The sequence below is a fragment of the Erinaceus europaeus genome, chromosome 6 (assembly GCF_950295315.1).
Source record: "Erinaceus europaeus chromosome 6, mEriEur2.1, whole genome shotgun sequence".
Classification (NCBI taxonomy): Eukaryota; Metazoa; Chordata; class Mammalia; order Eulipotyphla; family Erinaceidae; genus Erinaceus; species Erinaceus europaeus.
This window is the reverse complement of record NC_080167.1, coordinates 12,985,554-13,008,927: the sequence shown is the minus strand read 5'-3', so window position 1 is coordinate 13,008,927 and position 23,374 is coordinate 12,985,554. Positions and strand designations below refer to the sequence as shown.

Sequence of the window (23,374 nt, the reverse complement as noted above, 5' to 3'; positions counted from 1 at the left end):
TTACTGTTTATTAACTGTCTGTGCAACACAAATCCCCCTTTAGTCTAACCAAAACATTCTGCAAGTCTGAGAATCAGAAGAAAGGCTGAAAGGGTCCTGGAAAAGCAAAGCAGCTTCTTCTTTTTTTTGTCTTCCTACTGCAATGTCTATAAAAAATAGTAAGCTAAAATGAGCAGTGATCTAGTAAGAAATTACTAAATAAAAAAGAGAATTGGATAAGAAAAAATTTTAAATAGAAAAGAGGTAGGAAAAACAACTTTGAGAGAGTAAACAAGTATGGGGAAAGAGCAGGTAATAGTAAATGTAGTAAATGCTGGCATTGACTAACAGCTAGACAGAGAAAAAGCAAGATTAGTATTCAATTTAAAGAAATAGGAAAAAGAAAGGATAATGATATGGAGATAAGACACTGTGAGTGAAAAATATAGAAGGAAAGGGGGAGCCAAAAAAAAAAAAAGAAGAAGAAGAAGAAAGAGCTTCTAATCTTACCAAGTCCCACCTGTCCTCCAGAATGTGACCCTCCAGTAGGAAGGCCATCAGGAGTTCAGTTTCAACTAAGTTTAAGCAGCCCTATACGGAACCGAAGCAGCAGGGAACAGGTGGCTCCACCCCTACTCCAGTCTGGCTCCTCCCTACTTGATCCTGCCCTGTATCTAGAGGGCAAGGTGAGAAGGTTGTGACAAGTGGAGGAAAAAGCCAAGCAGAACGAACAAAAATAGAAAGAGCAGGTGACAAGGAAACAAAGTTCGAAAAGCATAAGGAATATTAAGGGGCCTGAGGCAGGAATAATAAAAAAAAGTATATAAGTAAATAAATACAAATAGAACTGAGTTATAGGAAAAAGGTACGAGAGAAATGGAACCACAGAGAGAGAGAGAGAGAGAGACAGAGAGACAGAGAGAGATGGAATGTTATGAAAGAAAGGAAGGAAGGAAGGAAGGAAGGAAGGAAGGAAGGAAGGAAGGAAGGAAACAGTCTGCTTTAAACGTGCCCTGTTCAAATGACCTCACCAATGTGTCTGGAACCTGACCTCTCCAGAGTCCTACCTCACTAGGGAAACGTAGAAAAGGACTGGGGGAATGGACAGACCTGCCAACATCCATGTCCAGCGGAGAAGCAATTACAGAAGCCAGAACTCCCATCTTCTGTACCCCATAAAGAATTTGGTTCATACTCCCAGAGAGGGATAAAGAATAAGGAAGCTTTCAATGGAAGGGATGGGATAAAGGGCTCTGGTGGTGGGAATTGTGTGGAATTATACCTCTGTTATCTTAAAATCTTGTTAATAATTATTAAATAACTAATAAAATAAATAAAAAAAGCTTGACCTGTTCAGGGACAAAATGTGCTGGGAAAAGAGAGACTATATATTCACTCAATACTTTTTTTTTTTGCCTCCAGGGTTATCGCTGGGACTCGGGGCTGACACTATGAATCCACTGCTCCTGGAGGCCATTTTTCCCATTTTTATTGTATAGGACAGAGATAAATTTAGAGGGGAGAAGGACAGAGGAAGGGGGAGAGAAGGATAGGCATCTTCAGACCTGCTTCATCGCTTGTGAAGCGACTTCCCTACAGATGGGGAGTAGGGGCTCAAACTGGGATTTTCTGCAAGGGTCCTTGCGCTTCATACTGTGTCCTTAACCAGGTGCGCTACCTCCCAGCTCCCAATCAGTAAATTTTTAAATTTTATTAAATCATTATTTTTAATAACACCAAGAAAAAGCTTGAAAAATGCTTATAAATGTCTGTCCATTTTCTTCCCTCCAGAAATATCTTACAGTATTAAACTACCCAATTGTTTTACACACTTGTATTTACATATCAACTTTATATAAAGCATTATGTTACAGAAGATATCAAGACAAATAGGAAACAGACTCAGGAGCTTATAGTATATTCCATCTTTCTCTATGCAAAAATGCATTATCTTTCCTGACAACTCAATAGGAGGAAAACTATTTGAATCCGAACACATCATATGATCAGCATAAAAAACAAAAAACTAGCAATATTTAGAAAAAGACTGGGGGAAGAAGAAAGCAGGAAGAGCCCCAGAAGGTGGCAAAGCATCTAGTGCTGGACTCTCACGTCTGAGGCTCTGAGTTCAACCTCTAACAGAGAATACGCCAGAGTGATGCTCTGGGTATCATATTCTCTCTTATCAATACGGGGGCCAGGCAGTGGTACACCTGGTTGAACACAGACATTACAGTGCACAAGGACCCAGGTTCAAGCCTTCGATCCCCACCATCAGGGGGAAAGCTTCATGACTGGTGAGGCGGTGCTATTGGTGTCTCTCTCCTGTTTCCCCTTTCCCTCGGGATTTCCTTCTGTCTCTATTAAATAAATAAATATTAAAAAACAAAAACAAAAAAAGTGAAACTTTTTAAAAAAATGAAAAAACAAATCTTTGAAGAAATATACAACCTGAAATAGAGGGCAAGGCTATGATGAGGTGAGTTTAAATCACACTGATTACATTTTCAGATAATCAAATAAATTAATCTTTAACTAATTTAAAAATAAATTTAAAATACCGAGAAATTTCCAGATCAGAAATTAGTATCATTAGATCTCAGTGAGTATTCTGCGGCCTCTAATCATGTATCCTCCTAATAAGGGGGAAGGGACTAATGACAGTCTCACCAGCTGATAGGAAAATGCTTTTAGACAAAGAACTCTTGTCTCAGTCGAGAACAAACCTCAAATTGTTCAGAGAACAGCCATGCCAAATCAGCCTACAGCTCCTGTCAGGAGAAAATTTCTCTTTTGTCATATCTTCTATAAGATCTTATGTCAACAATCCACATTTTGGGTTTTTTGTTGTTTTTTGTTTGTTTGTTCTCTTTAAATTAGTCCCTTAGAGCTGGCAAAATAGCCCACCTGGATAGTGCTTGGCTTTGCCATGAGCACAACCCAAGTTCAAGCCCAGCCCCCTCCACACTGAAGGAAGCTTCAATGCTGTGGTTCCTTTCCCTATGTCTCTTCTTAAAAATACTGTTATCAGGGAAAGTCCTAACACATTTTGTGTAGAAAAATATGCCATGACTTTCCCAATAACCCAATAAATAAATCAGTAAATCCTTTAATTTCTACATGTTCATTACTCTTTCCCCATTTGAAATGTCATTGGAAACAATCTTCCTATCTTCCTTTTCTATAAGGGCTACCCGAATGCAAATGATGAAGAGGGTGATATTAATTTTCAATGTTCTCTTTGTGAGAAAAGTTTTTTTGTTTTTTTTCTCCGGGGTTATTTCTGGGGCTCAGTGCCTGCACTAGGAATCCACTGTTCCTGAAAGCTATTTTTTCCCTTTTGTTGCCTTTGTTGTTGATCGTTGTTGTTGTTATTGCTGTTGTTGTTGGACAGGACAGAGAGAAGTCAAGAGAGGAGGGGAAGACAGAGAGGGAGAGAGAAAGACAGACACCTGCAGACCTTCTTCACTGCTTGTGAAGTGACCTCCCTGCAGGTGGGGAGCTGGGGGCTTGAACTGGGATTCATACACGGGTCCTTGCACTTTGTACTATATGCATTTATCCCGCTACGTTACCACCCACCCCAAGAAATGATTTTTTAAAGAGAGATAGGAGGAAAGACCAAAAGAAAATCAGAGTATCATTCTGGCACATGTGCTACTAGGACCTTATGCTTGAGAGTCTAACACTGTCAACTGTATCATCTTTTGGACTGTGTCTCTTCTCCCCCTTATTTTTTTTTCTCACTCTTCCCCAGACTTTTGACTTGATAATTGCTCAGCTCTGTCTTTGGTGGTGCTGGGGACTGAAACTGGAACCATTAGAGCCTCAGAACCACAGAAAAATTAGACAATATATAAAAATATAGATAGATAGTTAAAGAATGGTTAAATCATATCTGTGATCTTGGGAGAAATTATGCAGTTTCCAGTGGAAGGAATGGGCACACAGAAGTCTTGGTGTTGAGAAAGGTATGGAATTATTATCTTATACTTTGTAAATCAATATTAAATCACTAATGAAAAATGAAAAAGAAAGAAAGAAAGACACCTGCAGCACTTTTTCACCACTTGTGAAACTTCCCCTCCACAGGTGGGGGCCAGGTCTGTGTGTGTGGTAACGTGAACTCTACCAGGTGTGGCACTGCCCAGCCACAGATAAAGACAATTCTTCCATATGTTCCAAAAGTTAAAACCAAACAAAACAAAACAAAAAAAAAAAAAAGAGGGGGCAGTGAAGCAGACCTGTACATGTCTCTCCCTCTCTGTCTGTCTTCCTCTTCCTCTCTATATACCCCTCCCCTCTCAGTTTCTTTCAGTCCTATCCAAGGAAAATGGAAGAAAAAAGAAAAAAGGTGGCCACCAGGAGCAGTTGGATTTCTTCAACATCTTAACCTTCAAAAGGATACCATCAACAAAGTGAAAAGACAACCCACAAAATGAGAGAAAATATCTGTAAACTATATATCTGATAAAAGATTAAGGTGGTACAGGCAGTGGTGCACCCAGTTAAGTGCACACAGTAAGTACTATGTGCAAGGATCGGCACAAGGATCCAGGTTAGAGACCCCACTCCCCACCTGCAGCAGGAACATGTCACAAGTGATGAATTTGGTCTACCAGGTGTCTATCTTTCTCTCTCCCTATCTTCCCTTCCATCTCGATTTTTCTGTCTTGTAAAATTACAAAAAAAATTTATATAGAGTATGTAAAGAAAACCTACTTAAATTTTTTTTTAAAAAGCCCAAATTAAAAATGGGCAAATATTTCAAATAAATATATCTCCCAAAAATATATAAACGACTGACAGGCACATGAAAACACATGGTCATCAACATCATAAACCACAGAAACATAGAAATTAAAATATAGGGGCTGGGTGTTGGCACATCTGGTTGAACACACGTTACAGTATACCAATATACAGTTGCCAATATACGCGGATATCTTCGCCCACCCTGTCCAACGCTTGACGTCTCGTCACCCAATCTGGTCCCCTACGCCTACACTGAACTTCTCTGTTCCAGTCTCTTGGAAACAGAGCTGGCAGTCAGCTGAGGTAAAGAACAAACACCTCATCACAGACCCCTGCGAGCGTCAACCCGGCTTTGACCTAGCACGTTATGATTGGGCCCTCCTCAATCGCTATCGTACAGGCCATGGCCGGTGCGCCGCTATGTTCCATCGCTGGGGAGCCAGAGACGACCCAAACTGCCCCTGCGGCTCCAGACAGACTATGACCCACATAGTCAACGACTGCCACCTCTCCAGATTCAAAGGAGGTCTCGAAACCGTACATCAGGCTCAACCTGACGCTGTTGACTGGCTACGGAAGAAGGGCAAACGCTAGAAGAAGTGTGCAAGGGCCCAGGTTCAAGCCCCCGGTCCCCACCTGCCCGGGGGTAAACTTAGTAAGTGGTGAAGCAGTGTTGCAAGTTGGTCTCTCTCTCTCTCCCTTTCTATCTCCCCTACCCTCTCAATTTCTATTTATACCCAATAAATAAAGATAATAAAATTAAAAAAAATTAAAATCTAAGTTAGCAGAAAAGCGCCTTTCCAAACATATCTATGCATACCTACATGCATAGAAGAATGATTTAAAATAGCTCAAACTTGGAAACAGCCCAAATGCCCTATGACAGATGTGTGGTTAAGAAAGTTTGTGGCATGGCCTAGGATGTAGTACAGAGGATAACACACTGGATTCTCAAATACGAGAGCTCGAGTTCAATTCCTAGCAGTGCACATGCCAATGTGGTGCTATATATTTATTTATTTAATTTGTTTGTTTATTTTCCCATCAGGGTTATCACTAGGGCTTGGTGTCTGCACTTAGAATCTACACTCCTGGCAGCTATTTTTTTCTCCTCCTCCTCCTTTCTATTTTTTATTTGACAAAACAGAGAGAATTCTTGAGGAGAGGGGAGATACAGAGGAGAAGAGAAAGACAGACACCTGCACATCTGCTCCACTGCTCATGAAGGGTTCCCCTGGGAGGCTGGGCAACAGTGCATCGGGCTCAAGGAGCATAGTATGAAATGCAAGGATCCTGGTTCAAGCTCCCCACCTACTGGGGGGGGGGGGGTCGCTTCACAAGCGGTGAAACAGGTCTGCAGGTGTCTATCTTTCTCTCCTCCTCTCTCCATTTCTCTCTGTCCTATCCAACAACAACATCAATAACAACAATAATAACTATAACAAAGTCAACAAAAGGAAATAAATTTAAAAAAAAAAAAGGTAGTCGGGCGGTGGCGCAGTGGGTTAAGCGCAGGTGGCGCGAAGCGTAGGGACCGGCGTAAGGATCCCGGTTCGATCCCCCGGCTCCCCACCTGCAGGGGCGTCACTTCACAGGCGGTGAAGCAGGTCTGCAGGTGTCTGTCTCCCCCCTCACTGTCTTCCCCTCCTCTCTCCATTTCTCTCTGTCCTAACAACGACAACATCAATAACAACAATAATAACTACAACAACAATAAACAACAAGGGCAACAGAAGGGAAAATAAATTATTAAAAAAAAAAAAAAAGCTCAGCTGGGAGGGCACCTGCTTTGCCACTCGCACTGGATGGGCCATGTATGTACACGAGAGCACTAGGGCGCTGGGGAAGCTTTGGTGCCGGGATATCTCTGTCTCTGCCTGAGACAGTCCACCCCAGTGAGGGGAGAGATGGAGAGACACAGAAAAGGGAGACACCATGACACAGCTCCATGTCATCCTTGGCGTTTGGGCTTCGAACCCAGGGTCTGCCACTGAGCAGCGCTCTCTGGGGCGACTCATCTGCCCCCACCACAAGCCTCGCCTGTTCACTGACACTGGGGAGAGGAGAGAGAACCAGAGCATCTCCGGCACACAAGAGGCCGGGCATCCAACTCGTCCAAAGCTCGCGCCATGGCGTCACCTCCCCATCACCTTGTCTCCTTTCTTGAAGATCAGCCAACCTGCGGCCCTGCTCCGGGTCCAGACCCTTTGCTTGCTGAGCCCGTGTGCAACGCGCCCCACGGGGGTCCACATGTGCGCGTCTCCGGCCCCTCCTCCTGCATTTCCCGGACTTCCTGGGAGTCGCCTCGTGTCGCTGGCCATTGGGTCTCTGCCGCCCTGGCGGTTCCATCACCAAGCCTCCTCCTCAGCGCATAGCTCGGTCCGGAGAAACTCTCCTCCGCGCCCCCAAAGCCAAACCCCGGATCCGGTGTGAGCCGCGCCCGAGCAGGTGCCGTCCAGTTCCCGGAGCCCGCGGCGTCTCAGGGAAGCCTTTCTGCGCAGCACGTCTGCCCTTCACCACAGGGTAGGCCCGTCCCGCGGCCCCGGGACGAGGTGAGCGAGAACTGACCCGCGCAAGTGAGCCAGGGGGGCAGCGCACTCTCACTCACATACTAACCGAAGAGAGAGGCCCCAGCGGCTACCTGGCGGGCCTCAGGCAGCAGGAGGCCACAACTGGCCTCGCTATTTACTGAGGGGAATGACGGCAAAATCGGCGCTGCACAGATCCCGCCCACGCGCCTCGCACCTAGCGCAGAACCACGAAAAGAGAACTAGCACGTGCCCTGGACCATTGCGCATGCGCGCTGGCCTCCACTCGCCGGCAGCCTCCCCGTAGGCCGCTTTCGTTAGAAGTGCGCACGCGCCGGCGCCATAGCGTCTTCCCTCGCGTAGCTCCGCCTTCTCCCCCTTAGCCTGCACGTGTGCGCGCGCCCGAGCCGCGCCCCCTTCCCGTCACGTGATCGCCGCTCCGCCGCTCCCTCCCCTACTCTGCGGCTGCCTCCGACTCCCCCGGCGTTATGGCTGCCGCCGCGCCCCGCTCCACCTCGCTTCTTCCACTGTTTCCCCTTCTGTGTCTCTTGCTTCTCTCCGCCCCGCAGGGCGGCAGCGGCCTGCACACCAAGGGCGCCCTTCCCTTGGATACGATCACTTTCTACAAGGTAACGGGGGTGGGAGACACTGCGCGGGTGCAGCCGGAGCGGCCCGGGAGACGTGCACCCCGGGTGGCTGGGGAGGAGGGGGGCGCTAGGGACCAAGTCCTGGGGCTTCCCACCCTGCTCCAGGCTCTTGGCCCGGGTCATGACCGTGAGGCGCACACACACTCCATCCAGCCTTCTCACGCCTCCCATTATGTCTCTGTAGTGCTTAGACTTGCTTCCTCATTTGCAAAGGAGCCGCAAAAGCTACAGCGGAGAGAATTGGTCGCCCCTTCCTTCTCTTCTATGGGGACAGGGCGGTGCCAGGCGAGATCCAATCCTCGAGTTCCAAGTGGGAGACCGGAGGGCGGTGCCAGAGACGCCACCCAGGAGTGATGGGACTGGCGATGTGGAAACCTGGCGGGTTTGCTTGCATTTCTGCCCATGGGGTGATTTGCTGCCGGCTTTGCAATATGCAAACAATGCCGAGCTCTCTGTCTCCTTGAGACGCGCAAACGTTAAAAATGAGCTGGGGGTGGGGAGACGGGATGTCGCACCTGGTGAAGAGCACACATTTCTGTGCGTGACAGTATTCAACCCATATATATATACACACACACACATATATATATTTATATTTATATTTCTTTATGGGGGATTGTTTTACAGTCGACAGTAAATACAGTAGTTTGTACATGTATAATATTTCTCATTTTTCCACATAATAATACAACCCCCACTAGGTTCTCTGTCATCCTCAACCCCCATATTCTAACCTCGTCCTGGACCTGTGGAGCAGAACCTGCAGGTGTTTCTCTCCCTCCATCTCCCTCCCTTTCACTCTCTCTTTGTACTCCCCTCCCCACCCCCGATCAAAAACAGAAAATAAGAAAGAAGGGGAAAAAAAAAGCTTTGGGGACTGGCAAAACCACCCTGTTCTGAGCTCTTAAAAATCCCTCTCCCTCTCTGAATGTATCCAAAGCCTGCTATGATTTCCTTCACTTACCAAACACTTTCAGAGCTTCTGTCGTATAGTATTGTAGCTGGAAACAGGCCAGGCAAGGAAGGTCCTTGTTCTCTTAAATGAACCTTCTCTTAAATGAGAGCGCAGGCAATGAACAAGCTAAGATTTAAGAGAGTGATTCAAATTAGTAAAAAGCATTGTGATACGAGAGTATGAGGAATAGGAAGCAGAGTGTGATGGTATGTGTGGAAGATGAATACCCATTTAAGCTGAGTTTTGAAAGGAAAGGGCATTCCATCCAGCGGAGACAGCAAATGAGAAGCCCCAAAATGAAAATAAGTTAGTGTGTTGGACTAAAATCAGGCCACTTGGGCCTGAGGGATGCAGTCTGATTTATATTTTAAATCTTTCCTCCTTTTAAGGCTTTTTTGGGGTCAGCAACTACTTAAAGATTACCTGTTCTACTGAATTATTTTCCTTCCCTTGGGTCTCCAGAGATGTTAAATATACGGTTGGTTTTTTTTTCCAAACCTAAAGCCAAATGGATACCAACACACATTAAGGAGTAAGAACTAACAGAAACTGGATGTTATCAGCTTGACTGAAGACAGGTTGCGACTGACCAGCAGTGATCACTTTGTTTAGAAAAATAAAACACTGGCAGGGTAAAAAGAAGTCTTCCTGTCCAAAGGCACTTTTTAAAATAAAATTTATGTACTGGAAGGAACTTAGGGTTCCTCAAATCAAGCAGGAGTAACAGTGCTGCAGCTGCAGTTCCACCCAAGATATATACCTAAATGAAACAAACAGATTCCAGTAAAATATTTGCATATGAGTAGTCACAGCAACACTATTCATAAACAGCTGAAAGGTGGAAACAGTGCAAGTGTATGTGGAATATTTACTTGACAAAAAAAAGAAATACTTCTAGCTGCTACAACAGGTGAATCTTGAAAACAGAAGTGATGGAAGCCGGACAGAAGGACCACATGTATGATTCCATCAGAGTAGACTAAGTTGGAGAGAGAAAGCAGATAGTGGGGGGGGGGGGGGGGTGTCAGGATCTGTGTTAAAGAGCTTGGAGTTCTTTCTCAAGTAATGGATGTTAGGGATGATTGCAGACATTAATTTACTAAGTCCTGCTGAACTGCAAGCTTTAAAATGGTGAATTACTAATGATATGAGTGTTGCCACAATTAGTGTAAAAGGTTTGGTCCTGACAGTTTAGCACCTAGTGATCTAGCCAAAGGGACTGTGGTCTAGGCAGGGGCCATTGCCCAATCCTGACCTCTCAGCAGCCGCTTCCTGTGAGCCCTGGCATTGCAGAATTCAAACTCTGGACTCTTTAGCCACTGTCTCTCCACAGTGTTCTTTATAAATTTATAAATGGTTGGTTGGTGTCAGATTTCTGCTTCACAGCTTTCTGAGCTAAGTTCCATTGTGGTGATGGGAGCCACAGTATATGCTAAGTATATGCTTAAGGGTCTCCTTAGCCTATCCAAAAGGCCCACTGGAGGAGGAGTTCTTAGAACACCTACAACTTTGTGTTAAAGACAGTTATTTAAATGTGACTTTTAATTAGTGTGAACAGGTACCTGGTTGAGCACATTAAAGGTTCCACTAAGTTAGTAAATGAGTCGAAGGGTGAATGAGTGTTAGTATGTGAGAGCTTGTCTCCTTTGTGGGCTTGATTTCCAATTTCTTAACCGGGTTCCTTGAGAAAGGGAATTAGTCCCAGAGACTCATGGAACCCCCCACTTGCTCAGCTCTATACGCCCTCAGGTCATCCCCAAAAGCAAGTTCGTCTTGGTGAAGTTCGACACCCAGTACCCCTACGGTGAGAAGCAGGATGAGTTCAAGCGTCTGGCTGAAAACTCGGCCTCCAATGATGATCTCTTGGTGGCAGAGGTGGGGATCTCAGGTATGAACAAGTCCAGAGTAACTGGGGAGGGTGGTGGGTGAATGGGGGGGGGTGTGTTAGACATTATTTCTACTTGGAGGTTGCTTTCTGAGCTTCACACGAGAAATGTAAGTAGGATCTTGGCTAGTCAAGGGAATCTGGTACCTGTGGCACGAGTCATTTGAGACAATTCTGAGGCCACAGACCTCGGCTCAGCCTTGCCCAGTACCCAGAGGGAGGGACTCCACCATCCACTCCTCACTGATGTTAAATTCACTGTGAAAACTTACGAGTCCTTTCTGTAGGTAACTATTTGGAGAGGGTTTCATGCCTTCAAGGGTTTCTTTTTCTTTCTTTTTTTTTTTTTTGGTTTCTTATTTATTGATGAGAAAGATAGGAGAAGAGAGAAAGAACTAGGCATCACTCTGGTACATGTGCTGCCAGAGATTGAACTCAGGACCCCATGCTTAAGAATCCAATGCTTTATCTGCTGGGCCACCTCCCGGACCACTCAAGGGTTTCCACAATTCACTTTTCCATTTTTATTCCAGCTCTAGAACATACAGGTTTTGGCTATAGTTCAAATTTCCCAGAGCCACTAAACCAAGAACAGCTCTAAACCACAGTGATAGTTTAAGTTGCCAACACTTGGTCTTCTACAAGGCTAAAACCAGGTAGACAGCCATCATTTTTAAGTTGTCATTTGAACCTTGCTTGAGAAACACGGTGCATTATCTCCATTTCATACTGGGAGCAACTGAAGTTCAAAAACCTTAAATGACTTGTCTCCAGCCAAAGGAGTAATGAACAGTGTAGCAGACTCTTGCAAATCTTTTCAACTGGGACACATCAGTCCTCTAGTAAATTCACGAGCCTGGCCCCGAGTAGAGATACTCGGTCAGCCAGTTGGGCCTCAACTGTGAGTTCATTCTTCAGAGGTCCTTTCATAATAATAGCAGCAGCATATGATACTTAATCAAATATTTGCTGTGTGCAAGACTCTGTATTTCATTCTTGTGACAACACTGCATGAAGTATTATGACCCCTGCTTTTCAATAAATAACCAGATACTTAAGAATAACTTCGTGATCAAGGGAGATTACTCAACTGATAGAGCACAGGACTTGCATGTCTGGCTCCTGGCTCAGTCCCCAAGGCCACATGTGCTCTGTGAAGCTCTGGCAACTCTTTCTCTGATGTGAAACTCTCAGTTTTTCTTCTTAAGAAAAATAAGCTGCTCAAGATCATAGTGTTCAATGTAGCAGGCTCAGGACTGGATTCCTCCCTCCTTCCTATACTCACACCCAATAATAGGTGGTCTTTTCCATTCTTTGTAACTCTCTATATACCATCAGCACTTGGAACTGCTACTGTCTACTAGGAATGTGATAGCAGATATGAAAAGCTGCCGTGTTGGGCAGGGGAGATAGTATTGCTATGTAGAGAGACTTTCATGCCTGAGATGCCCCAGGTTCAATCCCCTGCACTGTAAGCCAGAGCTGAGCAGTGCTCTGCTTAAAAAACAAAACACAGGCTGCCATGTAGTAAGGACTTTACTAGGCTCATCACACATATTCCCTCCTTGGTTTTCCCAGCAGTTCTTGTATAACAGTCCTTGTGTGGTAGGGACTGAGTTCATCACCCAGGCATAGTCCCCTTCCCCACTAAGCTCAGGCTACACTAGCCACTGTAACACTTAAAATACACCCAGCTCGGGGGCTGGGCAGTAGTGCAGTGGGTTAAGTTTACTTGGCACAAAGCCCAAGGATCCAGCGCCGGCTACCCACCTACACGGGGGTTGCTTCATAAGCGGTGAAGTAGGTCTGCAGGTCTGTTTTTCTCTTCCCCTGCCTTCCCCTCCTCAACTTCTCTGTCCTATCCAACAACAGCGACAGCAAGGGCAACAAAAACGGAGGCAAAATAAAATAAATAGCTCATTCCCACCCATCTCAGTGTTTGTTCGTGGTAGTCCTTTCTACCTCGAGATGCCATTCCCAGATTTCATGCCTAGTTTTGTGATATTCAAGCCCCTCATTCAGTTCATTTACTATCTCCACACCTCTGGACCAGCTGAAGTGAGCTATATTTAGTCAGTTTGTTGTGTCACCCTGTTTTATTTTTACCATTGCCCCCAATTAATCACTTATTATCATGGATTATCTTTTTTTTTCTTCCCCTTAGGAAAACAAAAGCTCTTTGAGGTCAAAGGGCTTAGTACTGTTTTCTTTTATGCAATACCCTGGAACAGACTCAGTGTGCATGACAGTTCTGCTGAGCTATTTCCCTCATCTGATTGTTCTTACACGTTCAGAGACATAAAAGTACTGCTCTGCTCTCCACAGAGCTCCACCCATTTTTTGTCCATAGGATTCTTTTGTTTTGAAGATGGAACCAGGATCTCACACATATACTCTACCACTAAAGCCCCATCTCCCAAAATTTGAGAACTTGATACTTTAAAAAATATATATTTATCCCCTTTTGTTGCCCTTTTTTGTTGTAGTTATAGTTGTCATCGTTGTTGGATAGGACAGAGAGAAATGGAGAGAGGAGGGGGAGAGAAAGACAGGTACCTGCAGACCTGCTTCACTGCCTCTGAAGCAACTCCCCTGCAGGTGGGGAGCTGGGAGCTCAAACCAGGATCATTATGCCGGTCCTTACACTGTGCCACCTGCGCTTAACCCGCTGTGCTATTGCCTGACTCCTGAGAACTTGATATTTTTAACCTTAACTAGATCCCTAAGCACTTAACAAGTATCTGACATAATAGATAAAAAGTTCAGAGAAGTTAAATAACCTGACAAGTGCCACACAGCTAGGAATAAACAGGGAACTCAGGCCCCATAGAAATCTGCCGTGTTCCTCATGTTCTTGATCCTCATATATGGTTTCTGTTCACAGATTATGGCGACAAGCTGAACATGGAGCTGAGTGAAAAATACAAACTAGATAAGGAGAATTACCCAGTCTTCTACCTCTTCCGTGATGGGGACTTTGAGAACCCACTCCTATACAGTGGGGCAGTTAAGGTTGGAGCCATCCAGCGCTGGCTGAAGGGGCAGGGGGTCTACCTGGGGATGCCTGGCTGCCTGCCTTTATATGATGCTCTTGCTAGTGAGTTCATCAGGGCCTCTGACACGGAAGCCCGCCGAACCCTCCTGAAGAGGGGACAGGACAGCCTTGCAAGTGTGAAGGAGACTGAGAAGAAGTGGGCTGAGCAATACCTGAAAATAATGGGGAAGGTCTTAGACCAAGGTGAGGACTTCCCAGCGTCAGAGATGACCCGGATCACCAAGCTGATAGAGAAGAACAAGATGAGTGATGGCAAGAAGGAAGAGCTCCAGAAGAGCCTCAACATCTTGACTGCCTTCCAGAAGAAAGGGGGTGAAAAGGAGGAGCTGTGAAGTCAGTGTGGTGGGTGGGGAGGGGATGGCTGACTGGGAGGCTCTCCTGGGTTATGAGAGAGTGGTGGAAAAGGTAGCAGGAAACCAGCAATCTGGACAGTGATGCTGATGTAACGGCATGGGACATGTACAGCCAGTCAAGGTAGAGCTGAAACACTGACAGATTTGTGAAATCCACCCTCAGAAGGAACTGGTGCTATAAAGAAGAGCGTGCACTGCCTAGATCCTTGATGAGTGTCATTCTGATGCAATTAAAGTTTCAGTGTTTTGTGTAACTTGGTCTGAAGCCATTCATTTTCCTGTTACACAGTATACTTGGACCTATGACCTGCTTTCTCTTTGAATTTATCTTTTTTTTTGCCTTCAGGGTTATCACTGGGGCTTGATGCCTGCACTACAAATCCACTCTCCTGGATCCCATTTTTGTTGCCCTTGTTATTGCTGTTGTTGGAAAGAACAGAGAAATGGAGAGGAGGGACAGACAGAGGGGGAGAGAAAGAGAGACACCTGCAGACCTGCTTCACCGCCTGTGAAGCAACTCCCCTGCAGGTGGGGAGCTGGGAGCTCGAACCACGATCCTTACACCAGTTCTTGCGCTTTGCACCATGTGCTTAACCTGCGCTACCACCCAACCCCCAAATTTATCTTTTAAGTTGCACTATAGCCCAGCAACTATTTTCAGTATTCTGTGGGATATATCAATAAAACGTCTTAGTTTTATTGATATATTAGGTAGCTTTCTTTTTGATAGTTGGGAGCTATACAGCTGAGTAATACAATTCATCCCAGCTTTTTAAAATTTATTTTGCCTTCAGGGCTATCACTGGGGCTCAGTGCCTGCACTGCGAATTCACTGCTCCTGGAGGCTATTTTTTCCCTTTTGTTGCCCTATTTTATTGTAATTATTGTAGTTTTTGTTGGATAGAACAGAGAAACAGAGGAGGGAAAGACAGAGATGGGGGACAGACACCTGCAGACCTGCTTCACTATCTGTGAAGTGACTCCCCTGCAGGTGGGGAGCCGGGGGCTCAAACCGATCCTTGTGCTTGGCATCATGTGCGCTTAACCTGCTGCGCTACTGCCTGACCCCCTTTTTTCTTTTTAAAAGGTTTTCTGTATTATGTCACTGTTACTCAGGGCCAGCATCCAATACACATGACAGGGCCAGGCAGTGGCGCACCTGGTTAACCACACATTACAGCACATAAGGGACCGGGTTCAAGCCCCTGGTCCCTATCTGTAAGGGGAAAGCTTCACGAGCTTTGCCAAAGTGGTCCTTTCCCATTGAGAAATCTTTAAAGTCACTAGATGTTTAATTGGATGAGACAGAATACTGTGGTGCAGGGAGCCAGGAGGTGGAGTATCTGGTTAAGCCCATGTTACCATATGCAGGGACCTGCGTTCGAGCCCTCTCCCCACCTGCAGCAGGGAGTTTCATGAGAGGTGAAGCAGGTCTGCAGATGTATCTATCTACCCCTCCTATCTGATAGTATGGGGGGGGGGGCTGTCAGGAGCTATGAATTCTTCCCTTTTTAAAAAATAATTATTCCCTTTTGTTGCCCTTGTTTTATTGTTGTAGTTATTACTGTTGTTATTGATGTCGTCACTGTTGGATAGGACAGAGAGAAATAGAGGGGAAGATGGGGAGAGAAAGACAGGCACCTGCAGACATGTTTCAGCGCCTGTGAAGCGACTGCCCTGCCGGTGGGGAGCCAGGGGCTCGAACTGGGATCCTTATGCTGGTCCTTATGCTTCACTCTGCCTGCGTTGTGCTACCGCCCGACTCCTGAGGAGCTGTGGATTCTTAGTGCAGACACCAAGCACCAGTAATGACCCTATGGCAAAAACAAACACCACCACCAAAAAAAAAAAAAAAAACCAGGCTTCAGGTGGCGGCCCACCTGCTTAAGTGTACATGTTACAATGCATAAGGTTTTGCTTTTTCTTTGAAACTTGATTGTTTCAAAAATTGTTACAAAGATGGAATCTGGGAGTTTGGGTGTGACAGTCAAGAGTAAGGAAATGAGATGGTTTGGGGAAAGTTCTAAATTTTAGCTCATCAGTGCTGAGTAACTTGGATATTATCCAACCTTTATTTCATTAGTTATATGGCAAAAGAGAGAAATTTAGGGGGAAAGGATGAGGTGAGAGGGGAGAGACAGACACATGCAGCACTGCTTTTCCATTTGTGAAACTTTGCCCCAGCAGGTGGGGACGAGGGGACTTGAGCCTGGGTCTTTGCATGTGGTAATGTGTGCACTCAACCAGGTCACCAGTCAGGCTCTGCTGAGTGTCTTCAGTGGGTACTTTCCCCCCATAATAATGGATATATCTGGGGCTCAATGCCACCAGAATATATGGAAGGTGGGTAATAAAGAGAAGCTGTAAAATGGGAGTCGGGTGTAGCGCTGCGGTTGAAGTGCACGTGGCGCAAAGTGCAAGGACCTGTGTAAGAATCCTGGTTCGAGCCCCTGGATCCCCACCTGCAGTGGAATCGATTCACAGGCTGGGGAGCAGGTCTGCAGGTGTCTTGTCTTTTCTCTTGCCCTCTGTCTTCCCCTCCTCTCTCCATTTCTCTCTGTCCTAACAACGACATCAATATCAACAATAATAAAAAACAAGGGCAACAAAAGGGAAAATAAAACAATTTTAACTGTTAGAAAAAGCTGCAAAATGTTACAGGAACCCTGCAAACAGTAGATATTTTGCCACCAAGGTTATTGCTGGGGCTAGGTATCTACACAAAGAATTCAACCGCTCCCAACAGACTCCCCCTCCCCCTTTCTTTTCCTTGAAAGGACAGAAATTTAGGGGAGATAGGCTGCAAATAGTTTTTATAAGCATTTCTTTTTTTTTTTTTAATTGGATAGAGACAGAAATCAAGAGGCAAAGGATGGACAGAGAGAGTGAGAGACACCTACAGCCCTGCTTCACCACTTGTGAAGCTTTCCTCCTGCAGGTGGGGACCAGGGGCTTGAACCTGGGTCCTTGCACATTGTAACATGTGCACTCAACCAGGTGCGCCACCACCCGGCCCCCATTTGTCTGTTTCTTACCCACCACCCGTTAGTGAAGTTCCTGTCCACACCAAAGCAGCAACAGCATCTAAACATTAAAGACATGAAAAAGTGTAAACACACCTTACAAGGGAAGTTAAAAATGGCACTGAGGTATATATACAAATACCACCTCTTGGTAAATGAAAATATACACTGGACTGGAGATATGCTTTTTCAGAGTTTAAATATGCTTTTTCAGAGTTTAAAAAGGAACGGCAAATATCACAAAGCAAGAAGTCAGGAGAGGGAAAAAGCAGCTTTCCTCTCCCTTGCATTGTCCTTTGGAAACTTACAGTTTTGGCCTGTGGGACTGCATCATCTTGGATAAACCAGTTAGCCTGTCTGAAATCTAACTACCCACTGAATTTAGTATCTATTTTGTATGTCAGTCTCCTTTCCACTCAAGCCTTTTTTCTCTTGCAGTCACTGGCACAAGTTCAGTAGTTCCACGTCTTATGGCATTTGCACTTGTGTTCTTTATTCTATGGCTGACTTACTTAATTCAGATGGCACCACCTGAGTAGTCCTCTCATGTCTCAATCTATCACATGCCTTGAGTTACTAAGCATGACTTACTTATAAACTAAAAATTTTATTGACACTCCCAACTCAACCACTAGTATCTTTGATATAAGGTTTCATTTCCCATTACATCAACAGAACTTAAGGTGGAATCTGGCAAACAGTAAATTAGCACTTGATACACAGGTTGAAATAAATGCTTACAGGTGCAAGGTATCACTTTTAGACAAAATGACCAGGCCTTGGAACAAAAGTTTTAAAATATATGAGTAATTAGAATTTTGCTGGGAAATATAACAATACAAAATTGAGAACATACCATTTAAAAGGGGTTGGGTCTAGGAATCTGAAAAATGACCCAAGCAGAAGTGTCAACAAAAAAAAGTGAAATGCTTATAAATTAGCCAATCTTGTTAAAGTAGATTTGTTATGCTCAGTTCTGAAGGAAAAATAATTTCTATGTTAACAAATACGCAGGAAGAGTTTCAATAACAAGACCGTAGAAACACTGAAACCCTTTTATATTAAAAGTTAAAATAAGACATCCATATTGAACACAGTGATTGCAAAATATAATGCAATTTCGAACAATTAAGATTATGAAAATATACAAAATTGATGGATAACACAGCTAGGCATTTGTACAATATTTTCTATTATGTGGAGAACACTAAAATTTCTCTATCTTTTATCCACATAAGACAAATGATTTAAACCAAATGTCTGCTTTGGAGATTCTTAGGATCTCAGTAGTATAAAAAAGCAGTAATTTCAGTCTGTAAACAGTAGTCATGTTTTTTCTCCTTTTCATGTTTTTTTTTTTTTTAAATATCAACTCACCACACAAAAACAAAACAAAACAAAAAAATCACACAAACCAAAACAGCAGCAGCAGTAATGGGTTATTTGGGAATTCTCTTCAAATACCAATGACATACAATTGCTGGAGAGGGTGCTTTTTAGTCATGTAAGAATATATATATATATGTATATTTTTTAACTGTACACAATTTATAGTGCATGACAGATTCTGAAAGATCAATGAAGGTGTTGGCCATTTCTGCATAATTTCATTTTTTACAATTATCTTAGAATGTAAGAGGTTGACCCTAACAGAAATGCTACATTTCATAGGAAAATCAGCAAGTAACAAAGGAAGCATAAACCTCACGGTAACATTGTCACTAAAACCAATAAAGGTCCTAGATGCCAGTAGGTAACAAACTAGTTAGGTAGAACATTGAAATCTTGAGCAGTCCCTAAGGACCCAGGCTAGCTCACTGAGTACACATATGCCAGGTTGACCAGTCAGTTGACAGACTTGTTTGAAAGAGCACTTCTATTTCTATACACAGGTTTTCAGATATTCAAACATCATTTCAAGAACACATGCCAAAGACAAAGTTCCATCTAAATAAATCATAGTTTTATGAAATTGTGATATCATTAAAGTAGATATAGAATCAATAAATTTTTAATTCATCTTGCTCAAGGTGGTTCTTCCTTTGGGTGTGGGGTGTAAAAGTCATAGTTAACAATTTACATCAAAAAAAATTTTTTTTTAATTTCTATGGGCTAAGATTTCCAACGGGTCTTAGGACAAATTATGTAATAGTTATCTTTAAAAATTTCCCCAAAAGTTTAAACGGTTATTAATCTATCAAATTGTGAGTCTAAGAAATTCAAGATGGGGGGGGCAGATACAATTGCTTTGCACAGAGAATTTGTAAGCTCCTTAGGTTGCATTGAAAAAATGATCACATTTCACTGAAGAATTGAGCTGGAAAGTACCTCCACATCTCCAGACCACCCTCCATGTCAAATTCTTAAATTATTACATGTAATTCATTTCCTTGTTCTTAAAGATTTACTAACTTCAACATATTGAAGTATTTGAGCAACAAAGACCAAAATACAGAAACACAGATTCTAGTGCGTGTGCACATGCACACGCGCACGCGCGTGCGCGCGCACACACACACACACACACACTCTCTCTCTCTCTCTTGTTAAAGCAATTTTATAAATGGTATAACAACTTCAAGAGCAATGTGTATCTTTTCTGTCAGACCAACCTCTGAAGCTATAGTCTTGGGAGCTCTGAGTTAACAAGGTAAATGCCATCCTGGTATAATTCTCAGGTTTGAATAAATAACACCAAACCAAACGGATAATATATTTTTCTGCCAGCTTTAGCTAAAACAAAACTAGATTAAGTCCATCATACACATTCCTTCCTTCCCAAATCCCCACTTCATTTTTAAGCATATATCTATACACATATAAGGCACATATGTGTAGATATATGCCTAAAATACATATATATGTAAAAGCATGTACATATACATGTATATTATCTCAAAACCAATGGCATTGGAATAAAGATTTGCCTACTTAAGTTATGTACACCTCTCCTATAAAACAGTGATTCCCATCTTTCCCAAGCAAATGAAAGACAAATCAGTCCATAGCAGGTTTACAAATGGTCTGTACCGCTTTCCCACCAAAGAGCTCTAGTTAACAAAGTCTATCTATGACTTCATTCTCGCAGGACCAAGGATGGGTTATCAGGATGACTATGCCAAAAAATGAGCACCTGTGATCATCTGTGTGGCAACCTTCAGTGACAAATGTTTGTGTCAAACTTCATCTGAGGCCCCTTCGGTACCTGCCTTGGGCTCTGTGAGTAGCTAAGAACGTTTCAAAACTAAACTGCTATTGTGCAAAAGAGCCTCCTCAGTCATGGGGCCCTTTACTGCTGTTTCTAAGGCTCAAGGATCAAACCAAATCACTCTCTGCTCTGAGGTTGATATTTGATGCTTTATTTCTATTGCTGCTTTTATAGGACAGCCCTCAGCACACACACCAGATGCTTCTGGCAATGGCAGGGAAGTAGAAAGGTGGAGTTTCTTGTGGCCACCTTATGCATATGAATATGTATAAAAAGTGGTCAAACCCAGATGAGGGTCCAGCTTCTGGTTTATATACAATAATTTAATCAGTTGTGTACATTTAATACCTAAAAAATTAATTCACAATCAAAGTCCTTCATGCATTTATGAGGAAGTTCTGGATTAAAATGATGGTCAGCCAGATGTAGCTTTTTGCCTGGGAAGATGTCACTTTCTGTTGTAGAGTGAGTTGTCAGTGCCTGTGGTTCACTCTTCTTTAAATTTTTAGCTTCTTGGTGGTCTCAAGTCTTTTTTTCAGCAGCTCCCCAATTTCCAGAAGGGAGTGCAGATAACTACTTTGCACCTTCCCTTGCACAGTCTTTGAAAACTTTCTCTCTTCCTAGAAAGAAAACAATTAACATTGCTCAGAAAGCATTTCCCAAGAAATACTGCTCCTCAGATGATAACTTAGACTTTCTCTTACCCTTGGTGTCTCAATGCAATTTTCATCAGAATAGTAAGCCATTTTCAATTTCAAAATTTAAACGTTATTGCAATCACTTTTGTTTTGTTGTTACCAGGTGCTATCGGTGGAGCTTAATGCTTATATGACTCAGTGGCCCCTAGGAGATAATAAACTCCCTGCAGATGGGTGAATGCTGAGATTCCTCTGATACCTCACAGTGAAAGCTCTTGTTTATGTAATTATTATTTTAAAAGGCCAGTTCTGTTATAGATTGATGTATTTACTAATGGGGGTGACGCAAGAAAAGAACAGGAGCATCATTCTAGCACAAGGAATTCTGGGGATCAAACTTGGGCCCTCAAGCTTAAAAGTCCAATGTTTTATTCACTGTTACCTCCTGGGCCACGTGAAAAAGTCAATTTTAAAGGCAAGTCTTTGCAGGAAGTTTAGTAACAGAATGAAAAACAAAAAGTCTAGGATAATTATCAAGAGAAATCTGATGGCTGGTAACTCTGATTACATTGCATATGTGACAGGCTTGTAACTTAATCATTAATGACTTAATTACTCCTAAAGTTTAGGAAATCTCCTTTAGACAAGCGCTAACTTCTGTGATGGCAAAGAAGCAAGTCAAAAAAGCAAGTTAGCAAGTAAGTTCTCACATAAGGATACTGATTGTTCCTGCATCTCAGAAGTGTGGTTGATTCTCTGTTGCTCTGAGTTAGGGACAGTATAATTCTTTTTTTTTTTTTTTTTTGGCCTCCAGGGTTATTGCTGGGGCTCAGTGCCTGCACCATGAATCCAATGATGCTGGAGGCTACTTTCCCCCCTTTTTAATCATTGTGATTATTGCTGTTGTTGTTATTGATGTTGTCATTGTTAGATAGGACAGAGAAATGGAGAGAGGAGGGGAAGATAGAGGGGGGAGAGAAAGACAGACACCTGCATGGCTGCTTCACTGCCTATTAAGCGACTCCCCTGCAGGTGGGGAGAAGGGGCTCGAACCAGGATTCTAACGCCAGTCCTTGTGCTTTGCGCCATGTGAGCTTAACCCACTGTGCTACCACCAGATCCCCGGGACAACATTATTTTTCAGAGTGAAAGAACTACTACTAAAATGGTACCAAGCAGTAGCACACCCAGTTGAGCGCATCCATTACAATGTAAATGGACCTGAGTTCAAGCCCCCAGTCCCCACCTGCGGGGGGGAAGCTTCTCAAACAGGCCTGCCCCTCTCTTTCTCTCTCTGTGTGTGTGTGTATATACTATATCCCATTTCCTCAATTTCTGTCACTATCCTATAAATAAGACTATAAAAGAAAGAAGAAGGAAGGAAGGAAGGAAGGAATTAAAAAATGTATAGGAAGAGACATGGTGGTAGTGGAGTGGGGAAGGGATCCTCAACAAAAAAAGTACTGCTAGGTAATTTCTAACCCTAACTCCTGTAAGGAAAAGGATGAGTTGAAAAGTACTTATCTGTGGGCTGGGCAGTAGCAGTGGGTTAAGTGCACATGGCACACTGCGCAGGAACCGGGTAAGGACCCTGGTTCGAGCCCTCGATCCCTTCACAGACAAAGCAGGTCTGCAGATGTCTGTCTCCCCCCCACACCCCCCATTTCTCTCTGTCCTATAAAACAACGACGACATTAATAACAACAACAACAATAACTACAACAATAAAACAAGGGGGTAGGGGTATATAGCATTAATGGTTATGCAAACAGACTGTCATGCCTGAGGCTTTGAAGTCCCAGGTTCAATGCCCTGCACCACTGTAAACCAGAGCTGATCAGTGCTCTGGCAAAAACAAATTTAAAAAGGGGGGGGGGGGGACAACAAAAGGGAAAATAAATTAATTTTTTTAAAAAAAAGCCTCCAGGAGCAGTGGATTCGTAGTGCAGGCACTGAGCCCCAGCAATAATCCTGGAGGCAAATTAATTAATTAATTTAATTTAATATAAATAAATAAAATACATGTGTGTGTGTATATATATATATATATATATATATATTTTTTTTTTTTTAAAGTACTTACCCTTAAGGGCAGGATGGTGATACAGGTGCTAAAGAAAACAATACAGAGCACAAGGACCCAGGTTTAACCCCTGGTCTCCTCCTGCAAGGGGAAGCTACATGAACTGAAATGGTGCTGCATGTTTTCTCTACCTACCTTCTCTTCCCTCTCAATTTCTGTCTATACACAGTATAAATGAAATATATATATATATATATATATATATATATTTTTTTTTTTTTTTTTTTTTTCCTCCAGGGTTATTGCTGGGCTAGGTGCCTGCACC

At 43.5% G+C, this 23,374-nt stretch overlaps 2 protein-coding genes across 5 annotated transcripts in view; one reads left to right on the top strand and one right to left on the bottom strand.

Moving 5' to 3' along the window:
• The window catches only part of TMEM116 (transmembrane protein 116), a 163,495-nt gene extending 155,890 nt beyond the window's left edge, over positions 1-7,605 (bottom strand). For 2 of the 4 annotated variants that reach the window (XM_060193081.1, XM_016190589.2), the window contains exon 1: positions 490-585. In XM_060193081.1, coding sequence (XP_060049064.1) covers positions 490-537 — 48 coding nt within the window. In that variant the 5' untranslated portion in view covers positions 538-585. Of the gene's footprint in view, positions 1-489; positions 586-7,350 lie in introns of those variants that run through there. The other 2 variants (XM_060193079.1, XM_060193080.1) reach the window with 2 other exon arrangements.
• An 87-nt stretch (positions 7,606-7,692) lies between these two features.
• On the top strand, positions 7,693-14,411 carry ERP29 (endoplasmic reticulum protein 29). Its single transcript, XM_007528916.3, has 3 exons — positions 7,693-7,891; positions 10,614-10,752; positions 13,634-14,411. The coding sequence occupies exons 1-3, from the start codon at positions 7,751-7,753 to the stop codon at positions 14,134-14,136; spliced, it is 783 nt and encodes a 260-aa protein (XP_007528978.1). The 5' UTR covers positions 7,693-7,750; the 3' UTR covers positions 14,137-14,411.
• Positions 14,412-23,374: the final 8,963 nt, after the last annotated feature.

What these genes read in the sequence shown, in the direction of transcription:
- ERP29 (XM_007528916.3), top strand. Translation starts at nt 7,751, where the DNA reads ATGGCTGCCGCCGCGCCCCGCTCCACCTCGCTTCTTCCACTGTTTCCC. An exon ending in ATACGATCACTTTCTACAAG is followed by an intron (nt 7,892 to 10,613) that starts GTAACGGGGGTG and finishes ATACGCCCTCAG; the next exon opens with GTCATCCCCAAAAGCAAGTT. An exon ending in GGCAGAGGTGGGGATCTCAG is followed by an intron (nt 10,753 to 13,633) that starts GTATGAACAAGT and finishes TTCTGTTCACAG; the next exon opens with ATTATGGCGACAAGCTGAAC.